At 38.1% G+C, this 22,077-nt stretch overlaps 1 protein-coding gene across 2 annotated transcripts; it reads left to right on the top strand.

Annotated features, from left to right (window-relative positions):
- The first annotated feature begins 941 nt into the window (after nt 1-941).
- On the top strand, nt 942-19,552 carry gabra6b (gamma-aminobutyric acid type A receptor subunit alpha6b). 2 transcript variants are annotated; one of them, XM_043222029.1, is made up of 10 exons: nt 951-1,206; nt 1,310-1,428; nt 1,638-1,705; nt 2,173-2,393; nt 3,238-3,320; nt 3,406-3,549; nt 3,700-3,852; nt 9,259-9,494; nt 12,213-12,463; nt 18,777-19,552. In XM_043222029.1, the coding sequence occupies exons 1-10, from the start codon at nt 1,172-1,174 to the stop codon at nt 18,784-18,786; spliced, it is 1,320 nt and encodes a 439-aa protein (XP_043077964.1). In that variant the 5' UTR covers nt 951-1,171; the 3' UTR covers nt 18,787-19,552. The 2 variants fall into 2 exon arrangements, with proteins under 2 accessions (XP_043077965.1, XP_043077964.1); XM_043222030.1 differs by lacking the exons at nt 1,310-1,428; nt 1,638-1,705 and having other exon boundaries at nt 942-1,206.
- Nucleotides 19,553-22,077: the final 2,525 nt, after the last annotated feature.

Below are 22,077 nucleotides of genomic sequence, written 5' to 3' on the forward strand. Positions count from 1 at the left end.
CATCCGTTGTGAGCGTATCAGCATAGAGGAAGACATTTTATCACCATTGCATTAAATTGCTATACATACCGGTCGTGAAATTTTATTGCATCAGTGATTTCGTATCAAACAATCATGAAACAAAAATAAACAAGCGTGCTTCATAAAAATAACCATATTTCATCCCAAACTATTGTGCATTTTTTTTGCCAGTGCATTAACTTTTATCTCATACACAGCTCTTGATGAACATCTTTTCACTCGTAAGTGCCCCGAACGAATTCATTGTTTGAGACAACGATAACTAATGATGAAACGCTCGTCCGAAGCGAGACAGTCATGAAATATGAGCAAACACAGATGAAATCTAAACCAGAAGCTATTTATAATGTTTTGATATTACATAAAAAAACTCTAAAATGGATTATTTCGTATGTTGGCTATATGCTTGAGTCGACAAACAACATGCTTTAAAACCAAACCTCAATAAATAATCTGCAAATGTTATATAATTCCTAAAAATGACGTTATCTTAATATTATAGAGTCTTTATATCTGCAAACCTCATTATAGAAGTGTAAACAACAGCCATAAAATATAAAGTCACAAAAGATAACCTAGAAGCCATTTTAATGTTTTGATATTACGTAAGATGAGCTCTCCGATGGACGATTTTGTTTTCTTATAAGTTTTAAAATTAAATGGCACGTGTTATGTAACGCCTGAAAAGATCAGTAGTCGCGCGTTTAATTATGCGTATAAAGACATCTTGGTTAAAGTTTCATAAAATGCTCAGCACATTAACTAATGATCAAAGTTTGAGAGTTTAAACGGATGAAATAGCACACGGACCACAACGCGAACATGTGCGCTTTTTCCTCAAATCTTTGGATAATTCCCCGACAACTATCGCTCTCCTCTAATCTCTCATAATGCTTTATTCGATCATTGTCAAAGTCCTTTGGTTGCATCTACTCCGCCTCTTTGAAAGCACTTTAGTTTTCCATCAGAGTGAGTCAGAAGAAGCGCAACCCCACTGAGGAACTCCAGCAAGACTTCACGCATAAAAGCTTCAGGATTTACGCACACGAGCCTCGCGCCCGCACCAGCTCCTTCCGCACACATAAATTATGGGACGTGCAACTAACACTAGTTGACAAGGGGACACTTGGACAGAGAGCGCGCGCAAAGCATGGCTTGGGTACGCACATGTTTTCTCCTGTCCTGGTAAGTAGCGAAGTGCTTTTATCGGACTTTGCGCGCGTGTTTGTTCTTCTGCTTTGCTTGTTCGTGTGTGGAAATGGAAATAAAGTTTGGGGTCTGTTTACAGCGTTGGACAGGTGTTGGCAAATCCGCCAACCGAGACGAGGATATATTTGGATAACATTACGCGCATTTTGGACAGATTATTAGATGGATATGACAACAGGCTCCGACCTGGATTTGGAGGTAGGCGAGTGCTGGAATCGCTTTGCATGTTAAAGTCTCACTTTAGGGAGTTGAATCCGATTTTCACATAAATGGCACGATTATCAAGTTTTTGGCCAGAAAGTGCCTTGTCGCTTTGCGCGCTTGTTCTGTTTAAACAAATAACCTGCCGATTTGTTTTCTTGCTTTCTTTGGAACTAATTGAGTTTTGCTGCTGTATTTAAACGAAGGTCCTGTCACAGAGGTTAAAACAGACATCTTCGTCACCAGCTTTGGTCCTGTTTCTGATGTGGAAATGGTACGTGAGTAAAGCAGTTATATAGATGTATGATACATGCAAACATAAATCCACCGTAATTGCATGTTTTCTATGCCCACTGCCTCTAGTCATGCCGGCCCTGGCTTCATTATTCTGACATTTGGGCAGGATGTCATTATAGCAGCTTAGGGATTTTAATCTGGTTGACAATCCCTGACAGTGAGGGTCCCGGCTCGGCTTTCTTTCCTCTGTTACACACTACACTATTTTTCTACAATGTCCAAAGCCACCTCGCTTGCCATGTGATCCGCTCTGACAATCCGAAAGACAGTATAGATAAGTCTCTGCCAAGATTAGTGGGGGGAAAAGGATAAAAATACATTGCCGAGTGAAATCTGGAATGGCACTTTGCTGATGGGTTCACTCACAAATCGTGGGTCGCTGTTTATATGTCTGTTTTTGCACGTGTGTGAGAAAAACCACATCTTCTAAAAACCGTTTCTCAGGAATACACAATGGATGTGTTCTTTCGGCAAACGTGGATAGACGACCGGCTGAAATTCGAGGGCCCCATCGAGATCCTGCGTCTCAACAACCTAATGGTCAGCAAGATCTGGACACCGGACACTTTCTTCCGAAATGGCAAACGTTCTATTTCGCACAACATGACCACTCCCAACAAGCTGTTCCGCATCATGCAGAACGGAACTATTCTGTACACCATGAGGTACGCTGCGTGCCAAAACATTTGCTCTCCAAGTCAAAGATGCGCTGCACACTTGCTCTCTAAAACGCCTAGAAATGAAACACGCAGAAAAAAGCAATGGATTCTGTTATATGCCACGCGCTGCTTAACTGTAAAGATGCAATGCATGCTTAACGTTTTTAATGCAGTGCAACGTTAAAAAGACCAAAAACAAAAACCCTGGCATTGTTTGTTCACTTTCATGTTGTTCCAAACCTGTGTTTTGGGAATCCTGTGAAACACAAAAGATGATCTTTTGAAGGATCTTGCGGTGTCTGGTAGCCGTTGACTTCCGTGGTATTTTGAATCCATACTTTGGACGTTAATGGTTTTTTACCAACATTCTTCAGTTATCTTTAATTGTGTTCAACAGGAGAAAGAACACGTACAGGTTAGGAACGACACAAGAGTGCATTTTTCTCTTTAATGCTAAAACATCTTAAGGGTCAGTCTTTTCCAAATTGAGATTTATAAATCACCTGAAAGCCGAATAAATAATCTTTCCATTGATTTGTTAGGATATTATTATATTTGGCTGAGATACATCTATTTGAAAATCTGGAATCTTAGAGTGCAAGAAAATCTAAATATTGAGAAAATCTCCTTTATTGAGGTTCTTAACAATGCATCTTATTAATCCAATATTACATTTTGATATATTTACGTTAAGAAATTCATAAAATGTCTTGTCTTTCTTAATACCCTAATGATACTCCATAAAAATAATACCCCATACTATTGCTACATATAGGTGTGCTGCTGATGGTTGCTTTTGTGCTTCATCTGTTGTTTTACATAAAAAAAGTGATGCCTTTATGGTCCTCAGGTTAACCATCAATGCTGAGTGTCCCATGCGGCTGATAAATTTTCCAATGGATGGACATTCGTGTCCCTTGAAATTTGGCAGCTGTAAGTGTGTCTGAAATGGCATATGTTCCCATTGAACGGGTTTACTGGTATGACTGACTTCCATTTGAATGTGTGCCTAATTTAGATGCCTACCCAATGAGTGAGATTGTCTACACATGGAAGAAAGGTCCCTTGTTTTCAGTGGAGGTTCCTCAGGAGAGTTCCAGTCTGCTTCAGTACGATCTCATTGGACAGACGGTGTCTAGCGAGAGGCTGAAGTCAAACACAGGTATGATTTAGTGACAGATGTATTCTGCTTTGCGATTCTTAATGCAAACCTCTTAAATCTTGACCATATGGGCAGAATGGATTTTCTACTCAATCTACGGTTAGTTTAGGACCGCCTGTTCCACTAACGTCCCGTATCCATCTCTCACAGGTGAATACATAGTGATGACGGTGTACTTCCACTTGCAGAGGAAAATGGGTTTCTTCTTGATCCAGACGTACATCCCGTGCATTATGACTGTGATCCTAGCACAGGTCTCCTTCTGGATCGACAAGGAGTCAGTACCGGCCAGAACCGTGTTTGGTAAGCCACTGTATTTTATTTCCTTTTTAACTGTTCATCTGTGGGCCTCGTTGTGCACGCACCAATATGCTAATAATAAAGTGCATGGTGTTTTGTGCATACAAAATCAGATTTCAAATGACCTTGTCAGCTGCAATAGATCATAGTTTCCTGACGTTAAGGCTGTTCTAAAATGTGGGCGGCAACAATATGTCTTCTAAGATCATTATGACCTTCTTTTGGCCAAGTTCCAATGTATTCCTCACGCAGAACGCGATCCTAGCATGCACAGCAACCAACTCAGTGAAAACAATGCAGGCAACGAACGAACGCGGAACACTGTGAGACGCCTCTGAAGCTGAATGTCCCAAATCAGTTCCTTATGAGGTACCTTTTAAGTTAGGATGCTGTCTATGTAGGCTGTAGAGTGTGAAGCAGTTGAGTCACAGCAAGCAGGTGTTCGCACTTTAAACACACCAGATTTCAAACACAAGAATGGTATACAGTGCAGTTGTGAATTGCGTGGCCTATACTGAAAGTTCTCATAAAAATGGTGCCGTCGTAAATATACATCAATGTCTTTCTTTATAAACAGAATAGAAGCCAGATGAATTCGCTAAGCAGCCTTTTATAACTTGATGAGATGATGCACATTTTCTGTTGCTTTTTTCTATGTAGATCTCCATTGCTTCATTATCTTAATGCACTCTTCTTGGCAGCTGTTGGCAATGGTCCTAAATCACTTAAAGTGCCTTGGCCCTTGTTCTGTGGTGGTGTAGGATAAAAGCAAACATACTGAGATCCTCTTCCTCGCCTTCATCTGTTTGCCCTCAATTCAAAACAGAAACCTGAGAAAAACAATACATGTTTCAGTGGATGCAAATATACATATATATATATATAAATGTATATCTAAAACTTTGAATGAACCAGACTGTTCAGGCTCTTAACTTTTACTCTGCCCTCATTGCTTCCTCAGCTGATTAATTTATATGCACAAATAAAGCATCTGTCTTTGTGGTCTCCCGCTTGTGTTTGAATGGGACCATTAGAATGAGCTCATTGGGCAATTAGGAGTGTATCAGTCTATAACCTACAGCTAAAGTTTTTCTCTTTATGAAAAACACATTAGCACGAAGCAATTAAAGCGCGTGCAAGCTGTCATAGGCAATTTGTATAAGATGGTAAAACGTTTTTGGAAACATATTTGAATTTTCAGAGGAAGTGTGTCTTGTTTGGAGCACTATACGCAAAGACGCCCAAAAGTGAACGTGCTGCCATTTCCTTTTTTGAACACTGAAGAAGATATTCTTGAGTTGATTAAATGACGTCAGACTTTAAATTTTTTGGGCAAACTGTCTCTTTAAATGGGTTAATTGGCATTCGTTCGTGTTTTGCTGATGAAGTCACAACTTTAGTATAAAAATGGCTTCGCTGTAAGCGAGGTGTGAGATACACCATGTCAGAGTAGTTGTTTCTGAGAGCAAACAGCGCTCATGTGAAGAGGTGAGCAACCTACAGCGTGTTTCTCAGTTCTGTCTCGGTTCTGAGGTGAAAGTGTTATTCCCGTGAAAAGAGATGTGAAAGAAAACTTAATACGGTGTAAAAAAGAAAGGCAGTGAGAGTTCTAACAAATGACTCGCTTTAGAGAGTAGAGATGAATAGGCAGAGGCACTCTCTGTCCATATCCATTGTAGTTGCTCTACATCACAATCTTCTTCCACTAAAAGCTGAAATAACCCAGAGCATCGGGTTCAGAGATGTAATTGACTGAGGTTAATTTGGACCAACTTTTCGCCCTTAAAAGCATGCTTTTGCCCCTAGGAGCTGTGTTTGTGCCTTTTGCTTTATGCATTTCCATTCATGCTCAGGATCCATTAAACGTGTTCCCTTGTAAACAGGATCTGTCTAGGAGTTGAATATTCAGTGACTTTTTCTCTTTGTTTAATTAGACTGTGGAGACTAGAGCTCAAGTTAGATTTATCTGTGAAAGAGGTTGAAAAGAGTGAATGAGCTAAGCGGATCATATATGAGATCTGAGTTAGCCCACTGACCTGTTCAAGAGCATCGCTTTGAGACATTAAAATATGTTCATGTCCCATCTGTAAGGAATTATCATTGCCTGCATTTCCCGAAAGCATTGCATGATTGTGGAGATCATTGTGCACGTGGTGTCTGCGATCTGCTTATAGGCTAATGATGCTTTTGGGAAACGCTGCTCTGTGTATTGGACATCTGTCGAATTCTATTGAACACCTGAGAAAAGAGCTGTTTGAAAAAGCTAGCTTGTAATACTATGATAGGTATCTTGTATGAAAACGGGTATCTGGTCCACTTTCAGTAAATAAATCAAATAATTAAAAAATATATATTTTAGATATGCATTAGGTGACGTTAGGCCTGCGTGCAATGTAGATACGGTCATATTCATATTATATAAAACAACAATTTTATTATTCTTTCATGATTCCTTTCGTCATTGAGCTTGTTTACCATTCAGACAATCACACGGGTTTTGGATTTTAAGGCCTCTGTGTTTATATATAGGGTTTATTCTGCTCTGTCCATTGGGATTTTATCGTTGGGTGCTACAAGCTAACCTGAGCTTTACATAAGGTCCATTTAGTTTTGTCTCTGTAGGGCTCAGTCATCTAGAATCAAGCTTTGTGCCTGCCATAAAATGTGGATGTCTCTATTAAGGCCTGGCTATGTTTCATCATTACTTTCCTCATAGCAGGTACTCCCTCTCTTGAATGTAGTCTCTCCTTGGGTGAAAAACATATCTAATATCTATCTGCTCGACCCATTGACCATGAGCTGCCCTATAGATCACCCACGGCAGGCCAACAAACACACAGCAGGCCATTCCTGATGTAGAGAGATCTGCAGATTGGATCAGCAACACCTTTGCCCTTAAAGTAACAGGTTTTGAGAAGGTGACGCATAGTGAGGTGAAAAAAAACGCAGAAAGACCAGATTCGTTTTACTTATGTGAGATGTGTGTGTGTGTGTGTGTGTGTGTGTATAAAGTTAACTGACAGCATATGACTTTGTATGACATAGAGTTTGCTCTCAAAAGAAAAAATGTAAGTTGCAACCCAGGCCTCTACCATTTATCTCAGTCTGTTATGAAAAGATCTGACCCTAATATCGTGTAGTTTTCAGGAGTAAACAGCAGAAGTGCAGTCTTATTTTGCCCATTGGATATTGATTGGATATTGGATTGCTTTTCTGGCAGCAATGCTTTCAGTTCATAAATTAATTCATAAATGGAAAAATGGATATTCTAGGGAATGTATGTTTTATCTCATGTATAATGAACAGGCACGAACAGGCGTTTTATGTGCATGTTGCGATATTGCATTAAAAACTCTGAATAGAAACACATTAAAGGCACAGAAAAAACCTACACGCTCAACTAAGAAAACGTGCATAAATTATGGCGAAAACACTGTTACTGAATTTCCTTATGAAATTCCTTATAGTGCATTCAAAACCACACTAATGCACCGATCTCATGCACAGCATCTGAAATGCTAGTTTTGTCATTCTAAAGCGTCTCTTCAAAGTGCTTCGTTATAATTAAATCATAGAACTGCATTCCCAAACAGAACTGAAAAAAAGATAACAGGACCATGCTTTGAAGCATGTAGTTTATTGTATACAGTGCCTTCTCCTACTGTAGCAAATACATTTTTTCTTCATGATATTTAAGTTAATCAGATAGTGACTCACTTCAACTCACGATGCTTTATTCCCAAAGGCTTCGTGCAATAATCCAATTTTGCACATACTGTACATTTGTAACCTTACTATGTTGAAGTAAACAACTTTTGTTCATCATGCAAATTCTTGCATAATTCTTAATGCCTCACTTTATTTGTACAATAGATAAATATCTTGAACTACAGCTACAACGTTGTATTGAATAATTATGGCGAATCCAATCTTAATAAAACAGTCCGTTTCTGTGAGTCAAGTTTACAAGGAACTATAAAACACATGAATGCAGTATTTTTAAAACAACTAAGTTCCTCACAGCATTGTTTTACATTGTCATGAATTTAATGCGGCTCTGAGCCATTCAGTAATGTAGACAGCTATGAGGATGAAATGTGAAATTGCTTTATATTAAAAATATTTACATGGGGGAGGAAAAAATACAAAAAATATTTGGGAAAACCCAATATTGTTATGAAAACACTGAACTGAATGAAATATAAAAAGGCCATTCTTTTCTTGTGAAATAAATAAATGAAATAAATTATTCTATGAATATATTTTATTAAATGAAGCAACACTTGTCAAACAGATGCACCGCTTTAGATGTAAAATGAAATATAACAAACCTTATTAAATAATGTTATCCGTTATCTTTATGGCAAATCGGTTTGAACCTCATAGGCTTTTCAGCCCTTACTGAACTAATGTCTATTATTTATCCTGGAGCTATTCCATGGTGTTCATGCAGAGCTTTGAGTAAAAGACCTATTCAGTAGAGCCAACAATCACCAGCGCCCCATTGGTCTTTACCATCTATTATAAAATAACTATACGCTGCCCCCCAACCTTCATTTTTCCATCAGCCCTTTTATGCTGGTGCTCAGAACCATGGGAAAAAACATCCAACTGCATCCAAGAGTACAGAAAATATTTCTATTTATTCAATTATTTGTATTTTATTAAAATGTGCTGGTAACACTTTATTCTAAGGTGTCATAATACAGAGTACTGAGTAGTAGTCGTTGTACTTACGTGAAATAAAATGTACTTGTATCATGCAACTTATGTATCATGTAAGTTCTGGATTGGCCTGTAATTACAGTTTGTAATTATGTAGATGTTACCGTCAGCTACTGTTACACGTGTTACAAACTGAGTCTGTTACACCGCTACTTAAGTAACCAAAAGATTGTCACATATTTACTTAAATACCTTTCTAATTACATTAATATTGCATAATATTACACAAAGTGTATCAAGATTGTACTTAATTGTAAGTATCTGTGTAACAGACTCAATCTGTAACATATGTGTAACAGTAGCTGACTGTTACATCTACATAATTACAGGCTGTTCCATAACTTAGGTACATGAGTACATTTTATTTCATGCAAGTTCAACAACTACTACTAAGTACCTAATTAGGCAATTCCTTTGTATTATGACACTCTTTATTATGACACCTTAAAATAAAGTGTTACGAGCACATTGTACTTATTTATTGATGTAAGTGCATAGTAGTTAAGGCCACATAATATAAAGCGCAACCAACTATTGTTTCTATATTGTGTTTATTCTAGGTTTGGGGTGGGTTAGGAAAACCAGTAAATGAATGCATACTTTAGTGGTGACCTTACTGTTACTGGTATCATGTTAAAGTCTTGTATCAGATAAATGGATTAATTGTCAATGTGTTCCCGACAGGCATCACCACAGTACTAACCATGACCACGCTGAGCATTAGCGCTCGTCACTCGTTACCCAAGGTCTCCTACGCCACGGCCATGGACTGGTTCATCGCCGTCTGCTTCGCCTTCGTCTTCTCCGCCCTCATCGAGTTCGCCGCTGTCAACTATTTCTCCACCTTGCAGGCCAATAAGGAGCTTCGGCGGGCCAACATGACCTGCGCGGCGGCCAGAAGTGATGGAGAAGTTGTTACGGTAATTATTTGCTTCTCCATTCTCTTCCCTCACCCTTTCATGCTTCGCTCTCGTTTCAGCTGATAAAAGGCACAGTAGACGAAAGGAGACAGCCAGTGGCCTCCCTAGTTACTTTACCGCTGCAGATTATATAATCAGTTCAATGTAGCAAAACATCCAAGCGAAAGCATGCCAGGCTCAAAGCGAGGGGATCTATCCTCTGTGTCTCGCATGATTGCTGGAGGCGTTAGACGCAATGCCATCGTACTCTTGCCCGGAGCCAGTAAATTAATGTGTGAAGTCACAGTCTGAGCTCCGTTGCATGTAAAGTCGCAGGCGTAATGACAGAGAATGTAGCCGGGGTTTGTTTTGGAGGACTGTAGGAGTTTGAAAGGTTTACTCGGCTCTACATTGACTTCATTAAGACTTCTATTGGCTTCTACGTAAAGAACAGGCCCATGACACGATCGTCGCGTAGTGTTTTTTGCACTATTGCCAGGTGATGCCTTTTCTTGCAGATTTGCTGAATACTCCCTTATTAATAGAAGAAGCCAATAGGCCCATTGAGCCAGTGTCTATATGTTGTCCTGGCTGGGATGCTTAATCGTTTTCAGTTTGAATTAACCTACAAATGGCATTTTACATTCATTTGGTGTCTGCCGTTAGTTTGGGTATCAATTCTCGAGATTAACTAACTGCTAACCCCAGCTTTTGCTTTAAAAAGCTCCTAATTTACTGCTTATTAATATGTAGTTAAGCGATCTAAAATATGATCATGCATACTGAGACATATAAGTACATGCTTTGTAAGTACTAATAAACAGCTGACATAGTAAAATGCATATTAATAGAATTGGTTCCACCTGATTTTGATATTTAAATATCCAAGTTTCTAATTCTTGGACAGGGTTAGGATAACTCGTAAATATCAACATTTACCCAGTGGATTAATCACAGTACGTTTAGATTGTTTCTCTGTAGAGGTTTTCTGAAATGGAGTGTTTAAATATGGAAATGAGGCATGGTTTAATTTAATATGCACTGATTTGCACAATATTTCCAGAACAGAAATCTAAATGCTGACTTAAACCCAGTAAAAATTTCTTGTTTCATTTTGTTTACATATTTAAGGGTTTTAAGGACTGTGGAAATATATATATATATTTTTTGTCAATCCATAAATCTAAAATAATGGCAATAGCCAGAAAAATTTCAAGCTATTAAAGTGGATAGCGTTATAGAGAAATACAGAGATTAAAGTAGATATTTCTGGATTATTGGATTGTTGAGAAAACTATATTGTATTGTCATCGAAATATAGAGATATACAGAGGTACAGAGAAATATAGAGTATGAATTGGATATAATTGAAATATATAGAATAAAGTGTAATAAAAATAAAAATACACTGGTTTGAAATTAGATGTTATAGAAGCAAAAGTAAATAAAATAAAAAGAAATAAAATTAATACATAAAATAAGAGTAGAAACACTCAATTCAACATGTCCTCTTCTTGCTCAACCAGCGGCAGCAACAAGCAAATCTGAAGCTAAAAAGCTGAAATAAGCATATTTGATGGCTCTTTTGGAGAGCAGTGCAACAGTGCACATCCATGAAGGACGTGCGAGCCAGAGACGGGACACAAGTGTGTGAACGTCCCAGCGCCTCGGGTATTTAGCCTGAGTTAGGTGCTGCCTGTCGCGGTGTCAAAAATAGCTGCGGTCTGATGGCAGCGTGAGCAGGTGCTCCCCGAGCGACACAGTGATCTGCAGCTGACACTCACAGCTTGGAAACCTGCTCAGTGATGGATCCGAGTCAAAGCTGCTGCTCCATGCCAAAACTTTCCCCAGCCGGAAAAGAGCTGAGGCGCTGCGGAGAACAGCCATAAATAACCCTGTTCGCTCCAGTAAAGTTCGTTTTACAGATGTTACTGTTACCCACCTGTTCTTAATATCATATCTAGCGGTTCTAGCCTCATACGACACTTTAGTTTAGGGACAGATTCTCACTATTAACGAGTTGCTAGTTGGCATGCATATGTCTAACATGATGGCTGTTGACCAGTGTTTATAAAGCACACATTTATGCCTTATTCTGCATGAGATTATTACATACCTAAAATTAACAACAGCCTTACTAAGTAATGATAAGCAGCAAAGTTATTAATAGTGAGAATTGGACCATAAATTGGACTGAAAATTCTGCACAGAGACAATAACTGTTTGAATATGTTGAGATAGCATCCGGGATTAGGATAAACAAAATAAAAAATTAAATAATAAAGCTTAATAAAATAGGTTTTAGATTCAGAAGATACATCGGATCCATGAAACAAATAAATATAGGGCCAAAGAAAAGCAAAATGCATCAATTTACAATGTACATAAAACTTTGCTTTGGATAAAAGCATCTACTAAATGACTAAATATAAATGTACGTAAAATTGCAAAGTGTGTATATTTAATGGATCTCTTTTCATCAAGTCAGCTGTAACGTACCAGCTCTTCAACTCTGACTGATACTCCTAACATCACTAAACAAGCGTAGAAACACTACGAGGGAGAATTTTGAATATTCTTTCCGTGTTGTATTTGTTTGTCTGAGTGAAAAGCATCACTGTAATAATATTTCCTGTGCTCTGTTCTACATCAGCTGTGAAAAGTGTCACCAGTCAAACACTCAACTGATAACTGTTTGCTTGTCCTCGTGTGTGTGTGTGTGTGTGTGTGTGTGTGTAGAATCCTCTGGACCCTGGAGGTGTGCTGAAGAAAAGGCTGAACTCTCTCTCTCAGAGAGAAGCTCCTGAGCGGTTCTCCAGAGCAGCACAGCCTGATCTTCACCAGCAAGGCTCCACAGTCTCCATCAACAACATGCTGACAGGGACTAGTATTATTGACAAGTACTCGCGCATCCTTTTCCCTCTCTCTTTTGGAGCCTTCAACCTGGTCTACTGGATTGTCTATCTCACCAAAGACACCATGGAGTCCAGGTAGGAATCTGCTCTTTTTTTTTTGGGAGAGCTTGTCTTTTTGTTCTTTTAAAAGACAATGCAGATCACAAATATGGCTTTTATTTACCTATGCAACTTTGTTAGTCAAAGTAAAGCTGCAGCTGGTGTGTATCAGGAGACTCATTCAGCTGTGTTTAGTGTGTGTGTGTGTGTGTGTGTGTGTGTGTGTGTGTGTGTCTGTAGCGGAGGTGAATGTCGTCTCTACCAGTGTTTGCTACTGACTGGAGAAAAGCACTAAGCATGTACTGAACAGAAATGGCTCAGACAGAAAAAGAACTGGAGAAAACATTGTTACATTGAGCTTCTCAAAGTCTAAAAAAAGCATTCAGTAAAAACTAAGCTGCAAATAATCTCATTCACTCACTCAAAGTCATTCAAAGCACATTCACGGAGGACTGTCCATTTTCAGCTTATTGGTGATGACTTTTCTCTACAGTTCTATCATATAGCTAAAAATAATATATATATATATATATATATATATATATATATATATATATATATATATATATATATATATATATTTATATATAAATTTATTGACTTTAAATTACACAAAACTAGTTAAAACTCAATGCAATCCATCTCTTTACATTTTTCCCATTTTAGACTTTACAGATACATATATAAAGTACTTGCGTTACATACTGTCCATAATTTCAGTAGTGCTAAAATCAACATTAAATTTTCAATCTAAACTTATAATATATAGTTTTACAACGTTAAAAGTGAATGCAGCGTCTTTAACCCTCTGTGCTCAGTGTTTCCTGATTCACAGAGAAACCATACAGATGAGACTAAGATCAGCCGAACGTTATCTGATTATGTATAATCCGTATGAAAGCGATGCACACGTATCTGAAAGCTTAGTGTCTACTTTTTAATGAAGAAATAAAAACAGAAAAACATTTAAATGAACAAATTCAATAAAAGCGAATATTATCTGATTATGTGATCCATATGAAACTAAAGGGAAGTAGGCCTGCTGTCTTAGGCCTATCTTATATGCAGTCGTCTACGCACAAATATAATAATTAATAATTACGTTACTTACTGAGTAACTAAACTACTTTTCGGACAGTATTCGGGGCAAGAGCTCTAACAAGGAGGCTAAAGGCCATGACCTCCAGTGTTTACATAGTATATTTATGTGTGCTGTGTATATTTATTATGTATATATTAAATATAAACACATGCATCGTATATGAAACAAAAATATGTTTATGTTTATATGTAAATACTTGGTTATAGATACAAATACATATATATTAGATGTGATTAATAAATAAATACATTGCAAATGTCACCTCTCGTTTCCCATGCAAAGAAAGTAATTACACAGAATCACAGCAGCAATAAATGAATCTATGAAATGCGTCTTTTCATTTCTAAAGGTCAGAAAGAGGTGATGGAAACAGTCCATCTTTTGCTCTTGCTGTTGCATAACGTCTGAAGGAAGTCCAGCCTTGATTTAGTGTCAGAGCGGGGCAGTGTGTAATTAAACTCAGTATAAGCACAGTATTTTTGTGTGATGATATTGTTGTACTGCTATAAAGAGACAGAAGAATAATCCACTGCTACATGCTTGGCTTTTCAGCACAGTTGTGGCAGTCCTTCACAAATCCTCAGACGGTATGAATCACGCGTGTCCATGACTGAATAGAATTTTAAAATGGAAAATGTGTGAATTTTCGTGTATATTTAATAGAGACTTAATTCCTAGCCAATGATGAGACTAATTTAGGGTTTCACGGAGCGCATTTGTTCCCTTTCATTTTCTTCTCCACTCCCTACTCTCTATTATCCCTCATATTTTCTCCTAAAGCCATGATCACTTATCATCTGATAATAAGAGTGCTGTTTCTGAGCAAGATCGGAAAATCAAGATTTAAATACTCAGCCATCGGCCAAAACTCTTTGTTGTTATTTTTCCTATAAAACACGCAGATGTGACAGTTCATAGTAAGCGCGCTGACTATAAAATGCTATGAAAATATTGGTAACACTTTTTATTTTAGGGTCTCTTAACTAGTTGCCTAATAGCATGCATATTACTACAATATTAGCCATTTATTAATAGCAATTAAGCACATATACCAATAAACACAATACCTAAACTTAACAACTACTGCACTATTAAGAGGCAGAAAATCAAGAGTTTATGAAGTTGAAATGTATTCATGAAATATGTCGCAAGCAAAAGTGGCTTAGTTAGCGGCTTGTATATCTACAGATTTCTATTCTTGACTGATGCGTACAGACGCCTGCCCCTGCTGGTGCACGCAGGTGTTATAACGTACAGTATGCGCTGCTTGGCCGTTGGCTGTAGTCTTTGTCAACTTTTATGCCCGGATGCGGGCGTCATCGGGCGACTTCTCAATCCGCTTCCGACGCTGCTGGTTCTTTGATGTGGGTTTGGCGTGTCACGGGCTTAAACCTTCCTCGCTTGTTTTCCTCTGTTTTGATTCCGCTGGATTATCTCCTCCTTCTGATAAAGCCTGCAATTAGATCCAGCACTCGTGAGGAACTCTGATGTATGCATGGGTCCACGCAGTTTTTACTTAAACGAAAACAGTGCATTTAGACGCCATTAAACACTTTTAGGGAAACTCATACTGTGTGTTTCAAAGCAGCTTTACAAAAGATCATAACGATTTGAATACCGTACTTTCTTCATTATTCTACATGAAAGATTGGCAACACCTACTAGCACAGGGACCAGTTATCACTATTACTAACTAACTGTTGCTTATGGCCATGTATATCATTACCATAATGGCTGTTTATTATTACTTTTAAAGCATATTCTGCTTGACTATATACTAATCCTACCCAATACCAAAATGTAAAAACGACCTTACTAACTACTAAAGAGCAGCGGATTAGGAGTGTGATTAATACTTCAAATAAAGTGTGACCGTTTGAATATTTCAAACGAGCTAATGAATTGAAATGTTTGAAAGTTGCTGCGCTGAAATGAAAACTGGGTCATTTCGTTCATATTATTATGATAGTCTAATTTGGCCGTGTCTAAAATGTGAAAGACTTTTGTTCCAACAAGTTCATCTACATTCAACCGAGCGTGGGTCAGATTTTCCCTGTCCTCGTGTCACCTTTCTCTTCTCGAATCCAGAGGAAAAAAGGAATGAAAGAAATGGTCTCAAAGCCTCCGTGAAAGCGCTGCCACGGGACAAAGGGAAAGTATGAGCTATCTCCTCTCTCTCAGTAGGTCTGTCACAGACGTGGTGGTGGGCACTGCCAGGCTGCCGGTGGCTGTTTAATGAATAGTTCATTCAGGAGCGATGTACGCTCTCGTCCTGTATGCAGCCGCTTCACAGAAGCTACCTGCAGGTGATAAGCTCTTCTCTTTATTGCCCACTGGAGTGCCTGACGCGAGAGCAAGAGCTTTCCTCATAAATCAAAGGCAATAAATGTCAGCGGAGCCCAAAATCCCCCATTTTCCCATCTTCACGCAGGCCACTGCCATAACTTTGGTGTAATGATCATTCAATTACTGCCCATCTACGATATGTCATGAAATGTTGGATGTGAGAACCAGAGAACCAGATTTATCATATCTTTATGGCTTCACGCTCACATAATACAGTCTGGGGTAGATGTTTGTGTGTATTTCTGAATGCAATTGATGCCTATGTTTCTAGGGCCTCCAATTAATTGATTGATTAATTGATTGGATGTATTGGTATCTTTTAAGTGCTTAGGGTACTTACGCTTGTGTTTCTGACATTCATTCATTCATTCATTGTGAGCATCACACTAACATGATTTCTGTAATGAAGAATTTATTTTGCAATACTGTGAACCTTAGAGCAAAATATGAGCCATCTTAATTGATTAATTAATTGGTGTGCTATGTTTGTAGGCTCTCTGCCAATTCTATGTATAAGAAATTTATTGGGGGTGTTATCTCAATCTTTTTGCAATCTGACAGCATTCATTAGCATTACAAACAATAAAGTTTATCACACCATCATTAATAAACATTATTTAGATCAACTTTCTGTAAACATTGTCTGAACATACAAAAACTAAAATCTTAAAGCCATATCCAGTAAGCAGACTCAGATTGCATCATCTTTATTAAATATAAAACACCTTTCTCTTTTGCCTTTTGGGTGCCTGAACTTGTTGCTTAAAAACATTTAAGATCCTTGAGCTGGCCAGGGTTTTCATTAAACATGGTCAAAGAGTTTCATTGTGTGTTAAATGTAAGTACATAGTCGTTAAGGCTACCTAATATAAAGTGGGACCAAACATTTGATTATAGGTTAAACATGTTAGTAAAGAGCCCACAGACATCAGAAACACACAAGCATTAAATTAAAACTATGTGCTGTATTTGCTAAGGCAAAAAATATACACTGATCGGCTACAAGATAAAAACCACTGACAGCTGAAGAGAATAACATTCATTATATTCTTACAATGGCACCTGTCAGTGGCTGGGATAGATTTGGCAGCAAGTGAGCAGACAGTTCTTGACTTCTTCTCATGTGTTGGATACAGGAGAAATGAGGAAGTGAAAAGAGTGACCCAGTGGATGGACAGGAACATGTTATTTGCCTTGGGATCAGATCGCGGCAGATGCATTTAGGGAGGAAGGCAAGTCGGTGGAGGCAGGGTTATACTCTGGGCAACGGGATTTATAGAGATGTCATTTTGACGTATCGAAAATGCTTAAAGATTGTCGCATGGCAATGATATTTCAGTGGTCTCTTTCAGCAGGATAATGAACGTTGCAAAATAAAATTGTCAGGGTAAATTTTATGTATATGACAAAGAGTTCCCTAAGATCTCAATTCAACATACTGCTGGATCTTGGATGTTGTGGGCCAATTATCTGTCGGAGGTCCTGGAAATCGTGTTGGAAATCATAGCTTCATAGATTCACATACCAACATATATACTAAAAAACATCTAAACATGACTGCCTGTTAAAATACGTATAATGGACCGTGGCTGGATCTTCCATTAGGACAATGATACAAAACAAACATCAAAATCAACACAAAAATGGGTCACTGAGCACAAAATGAAGGTTCTGTCGTCTCAATTCCAGTCCATCCCCTGGCCTGAAACCTTGAAAATGAGTGAACTGAAGTGGAGAAGCACCAACATGTACCTCAGAATTAGGATAAACTGGAATGGTTTTGTCTCCTTACAGGTGTGCTCCAACCTCATCAGGCATTACAGGAAAAAAACTTAAGAGCTGCGTTTCTGGCAAATGGAGTTTGCTAAAAAGTATTGAATAGACAAAAATATTGAGTCTGTCCATGCTGGTGTCCCTCAGGGTTTGATTTTGGGTCTGTTTTTTATATTTAAACTCAAGGATCTATAAGATATTTAATTATAAGTGCAGCTGTTTAATCGGGATAACCAAGAAACAGATGTGAAAACATAATAATTAGCTACTGAAAATGAGATCTAGGAGTATGACTTGTAAAGAATTACCATAAATATTTGTTTGAGGGCAGAATATGTAATAGCATTGTCACTTACACCGTTGTTCTCCTATCAGTGGAAGTTCACAGATCACCATCCCTGTGGATATAGGGTGTGGTAAAGACATATAACTTAAGTAATTGTAGTGTTTAATTGCTCTGTTCGTGTTTCATTGGCACTACAATAGTATAAATGGTATCTAGAGATATCTAGAGATAAGCAGTGGAAGACATTTTCATTTTCATAGAAATCCAGTGTTTCATCAGATTTCTCAGCGGCTTTCTTATCCTCTAGGACCGTCTTGCAGGATCAATGCTAGAACTAAATCATATTTTTTCTTCAGGAGAGGATCTGTCTATCTATCTATCTATCTAGATGGTTCTCCAATTGTCACTTTGCTATAACTGCAAAAACCAGACAGGCTGCAAATAGAGTCTTTATCCGAAGCCTATCAACACAAATAAGCAAATCTATGGCTGTATTCAGAACATAAACCTTCTCAGCCATACACGGGATAGGCCTTTTGCTTTGTTGATAAGACAGTGTGATGGAAAATCAATGTTATGTGGATACCAAAAGCTGACATTCAGTTATATTTGCTAATAGTTGTCAACAAAGTCGTTTTCAAGTCAAATTAAGCATTAAATGTGGTTTACAAACGTGTTTTAAACTGTTAACCTGTTATCTGTGTATCTGTGATGTGTTAGACAGTCATATTTGTCGACCCATAGCTTCGTGCATGTGAATCTTTTTATATACACTTGGTGCACCAAGTCCCTACCTCTTCCACTTTTTTGCTCATTTCCTTTTTTTTGTCTCTCTCTTTCAGGGAAGTGTGAACCCTGTCAGAAAAAGAGGGCTGAAGACATGGCCTTTTAATAAACTGGCGTATGCATAGATGGACGGGTGGAAGGAAGGATGGATGGATGAGAGACACATTCAGGGTCTGCTGCTGAAGATGTAACTGTGATTGTTCTGAGAGGGGACACTGTCGACTCTCCTTCCCCTTTGCCCCCTTCCTCTCTTTCAGCCCGATAGCATGTATTGACCTCTCGTCGCTCTGGCATGAAACTCTCCGACTGCAGAATGATTTTCCTCCTCCCTAAAGACAGTCGAGGTGCAATGGCACTCTTGTTTAACACTGTCACGCAATTAAACACTCAACATCCTCTCTTCACACAAACAACTCTGCAGACACTCACAATAATGTGCAGGTAAGACTTTCTGGAAAAGAATTACAGTAGCCACAGGGGCTTTCGCACTGGAGGAACCTGGTGGAAGTACTGTTACCACGATACCATCCGGTACTTATATTTTAGAAGCGTCCATTTCCTGCTGAAATCTGAGAGCTGTTGAGCATATTAATAAACGACGTGACAATTGTTGTAGCCAATCACAGTAATATCTGTTGAGTGCTTGAACACAGTGACCAATCAGTGCTGTTTAAGAATCTGGACTATTCTAAAATTTAAGTACTGAATAGTACCAATGTCAGTACTTTTGACAACACTAGGAGCAAGTACCAGATTTTTTTTGGCATGTTTGCACCACATTTGAAGGAATAAAATTCCATTTGAATGAGCTAAATTAGCTCCAACAGTTTTATAGGAGCTATCAGGGTAACAATTTATTTCAATAGTCTACTTTTTTGGTAACACTTAATTTTAAGGTGCCCCTAATACAGAGTACAGACTGTCTGCTTAATATATTCACTTTAAACACTTTATTTTGATGGGTCCACAACATAGTCAAGTCACCTTTATTTATATAGCTCTTTTAACAATACATTGTTTCAAAGCACTTTACAGTATTAAATAGGAAAATTGTGTGTCAATAATGTAAAATTAAGCAAGATTAAGTAAGATTAAACACTCAAAGTTCAGTTAAAGGCATTTTATTACTGAATTCAGTGATGTCATGGTCCGGCTAGGTTCAGTTTATCGTCTGTGCAGTCAAGTCAGCGGTATCACTGGAAAGTATTACTACATACTACTGTCAGAAAATTTGCAAGTACTGTATGAGTTAACTTATTCTACTAACCATAAACCTACCTAACAGTCTACTCTGAGAGTGAGTAGATATGTAGTTACTAATGAATGAGAATTAGCTGACATGTAGTTTACAAGTAATGTCTAAAGTGAACTATCAAAATAAAGTGTAACTGCTATCGGTGACCTAAGTGCACACTGATTGGCCAAACGCTTACAAAACACAGGCTACCTGGCATTTTTAGTTAGATTTAGTAAGATTTTAAATGTCTTTCAATCACATAAATCTCCATTATAATGAAAGCCATGACACGCAACAAAAACGGCTCCGATCAGGCATCCTCTGTTCACAGTTGTCGATGTTTGTAAAGGCAACGCATTAAAAGACGTCGGCGTCTGCCTCTTCGAAGTTCGCGCTCTGCAAAAAAAATAGGAAATATGCTATCATTCGCAGAATTACGTGGTGCGAAAGCCCCTCGTGTTACTCTAAATGAAGCAACAAGCAATGCAAAACTGAATCAAGGCCAGTCTTTCCTTTCTGATTTTTGAAGACTATCATACAGGTGTGTAACAAGAACACTGTAACATTCTACAAGAAAAAAAAGGTTAAGAACTCACTGACAGTTGTTTGAATTGATGCATTATTTTTAATTACTATTATTTACATTTTTCATAGACTACACTTGCTTTTGTAAATGACTCATGTTCTTTGGCCCTCGTGACTCCGCAGGCAATCATTAAGCGTAACGTTTGGTACTTTTTGGAAATTAGCAGGTGTCCATTTTGTCCATCTGTGCCTAGGGGAATTTTCTTTTGCACTATATTTTAAAGTACATGCACGTAGTGTGCAATTTACTTACACAACAAAGTACTGAATAAACTAAGGTAACAAGTTTAGGTTAGTTTACAGTACCTAGGTATTACATAGTTACCGCAATTATTAGGACAACTGGGTTAAACCTTAGTTTAAGGTATTCTTGTTATAGTCTAATCTTATGTTAAAGTACTGAGTAATGTTAATTAACTACATGTGCTTACTATATGGTTTTAATTATGCATAATTTATTGTTTTTATAATAGTATGTGTACATGCATGACTGGATTTTCGTCTTGGCACACTGAATAATTTTGCACCTGCAGTTTGTTTAGCCTTTTTACGGGTATCTCAAACGTTTCCAAATCCTGCTAATTAACAGTCAACCTGATGTGACTTCTCTTTGCACGCAGACATTTATATTTGCAATTTATTTTCAGACTTAAGATGCTTTATTTATTGTGGCGTTTCCATTATTTGGTCCACTTCCTCTACACAACTGCAAACAGTTCTAGTCTTTCCAGACACTGGAGTCCACCCGGGGCAAAGAATGCGTGCTATCTTCAGACAGTAGCTGTTTTCTTGAATCATTTTGTCCCGCTCTTTTCGCTTCATTGAACTGGTTGGGTTCTTTCAGGAGAGAGTTATTTTCGAACTCTCTCCCGTTTTGGACAAAGGCATCCCTCCTGGGGAAAACTTTGAGTATGTACAGTATGCATCGACGTATTTACACGCAGACACATTCCTACAGATCTGCCCTTTTTCAAGAGTGCATCAGCAGATTCAGTGCTACTGTGCTTTTTGCCATTGATAAATTGCTCTTCTTATATAAGGTGCTATTATAATTGGATGATTTATTTGTTGGGCTCCATCAAAGCATATTATAAAATTTATATTTAAATATTTCGCCATCCAAGCCTCCTTTGGCAGAAACCTTCCTGGCAACAGTCCACCTGCTGGGAAACAAGTTCATGTCATTTTGATTCAAGTGATGTTCAGTTCTCAGCTAATTATCAGGTATAATGACTGCCTTCTTTGCATTTTAATACTCACTTAATAATAAAGTTCTTAATAACAGCCGATTAATTTTGTTCACAGTCACAGTCAAGTCAGTGATATACGAATCATCCGGGGTTACTGGGTCCTGCGATGATGGGATCGAATCATGAAAACTGTCCCTGGCCAAATGCATGCAATTTTTTTGTGCTGTACAGTACACACACGTGTTAATATGAGTTATTTATAATCTGTGTAAGCATACCGTTTGATTGTTTCTGTTTTGTTTTTTGCATTACATGACCTGTACACATACTGTACACTGATTGAAA

This window comes from Puntigrus tetrazona, chromosome 21 (genome assembly GCF_018831695.1).
Source record: "Puntigrus tetrazona isolate hp1 chromosome 21, ASM1883169v1, whole genome shotgun sequence".
Classification (NCBI taxonomy): Eukaryota; Metazoa; Chordata; class Actinopteri; order Cypriniformes; family Cyprinidae; genus Puntigrus; species Puntigrus tetrazona.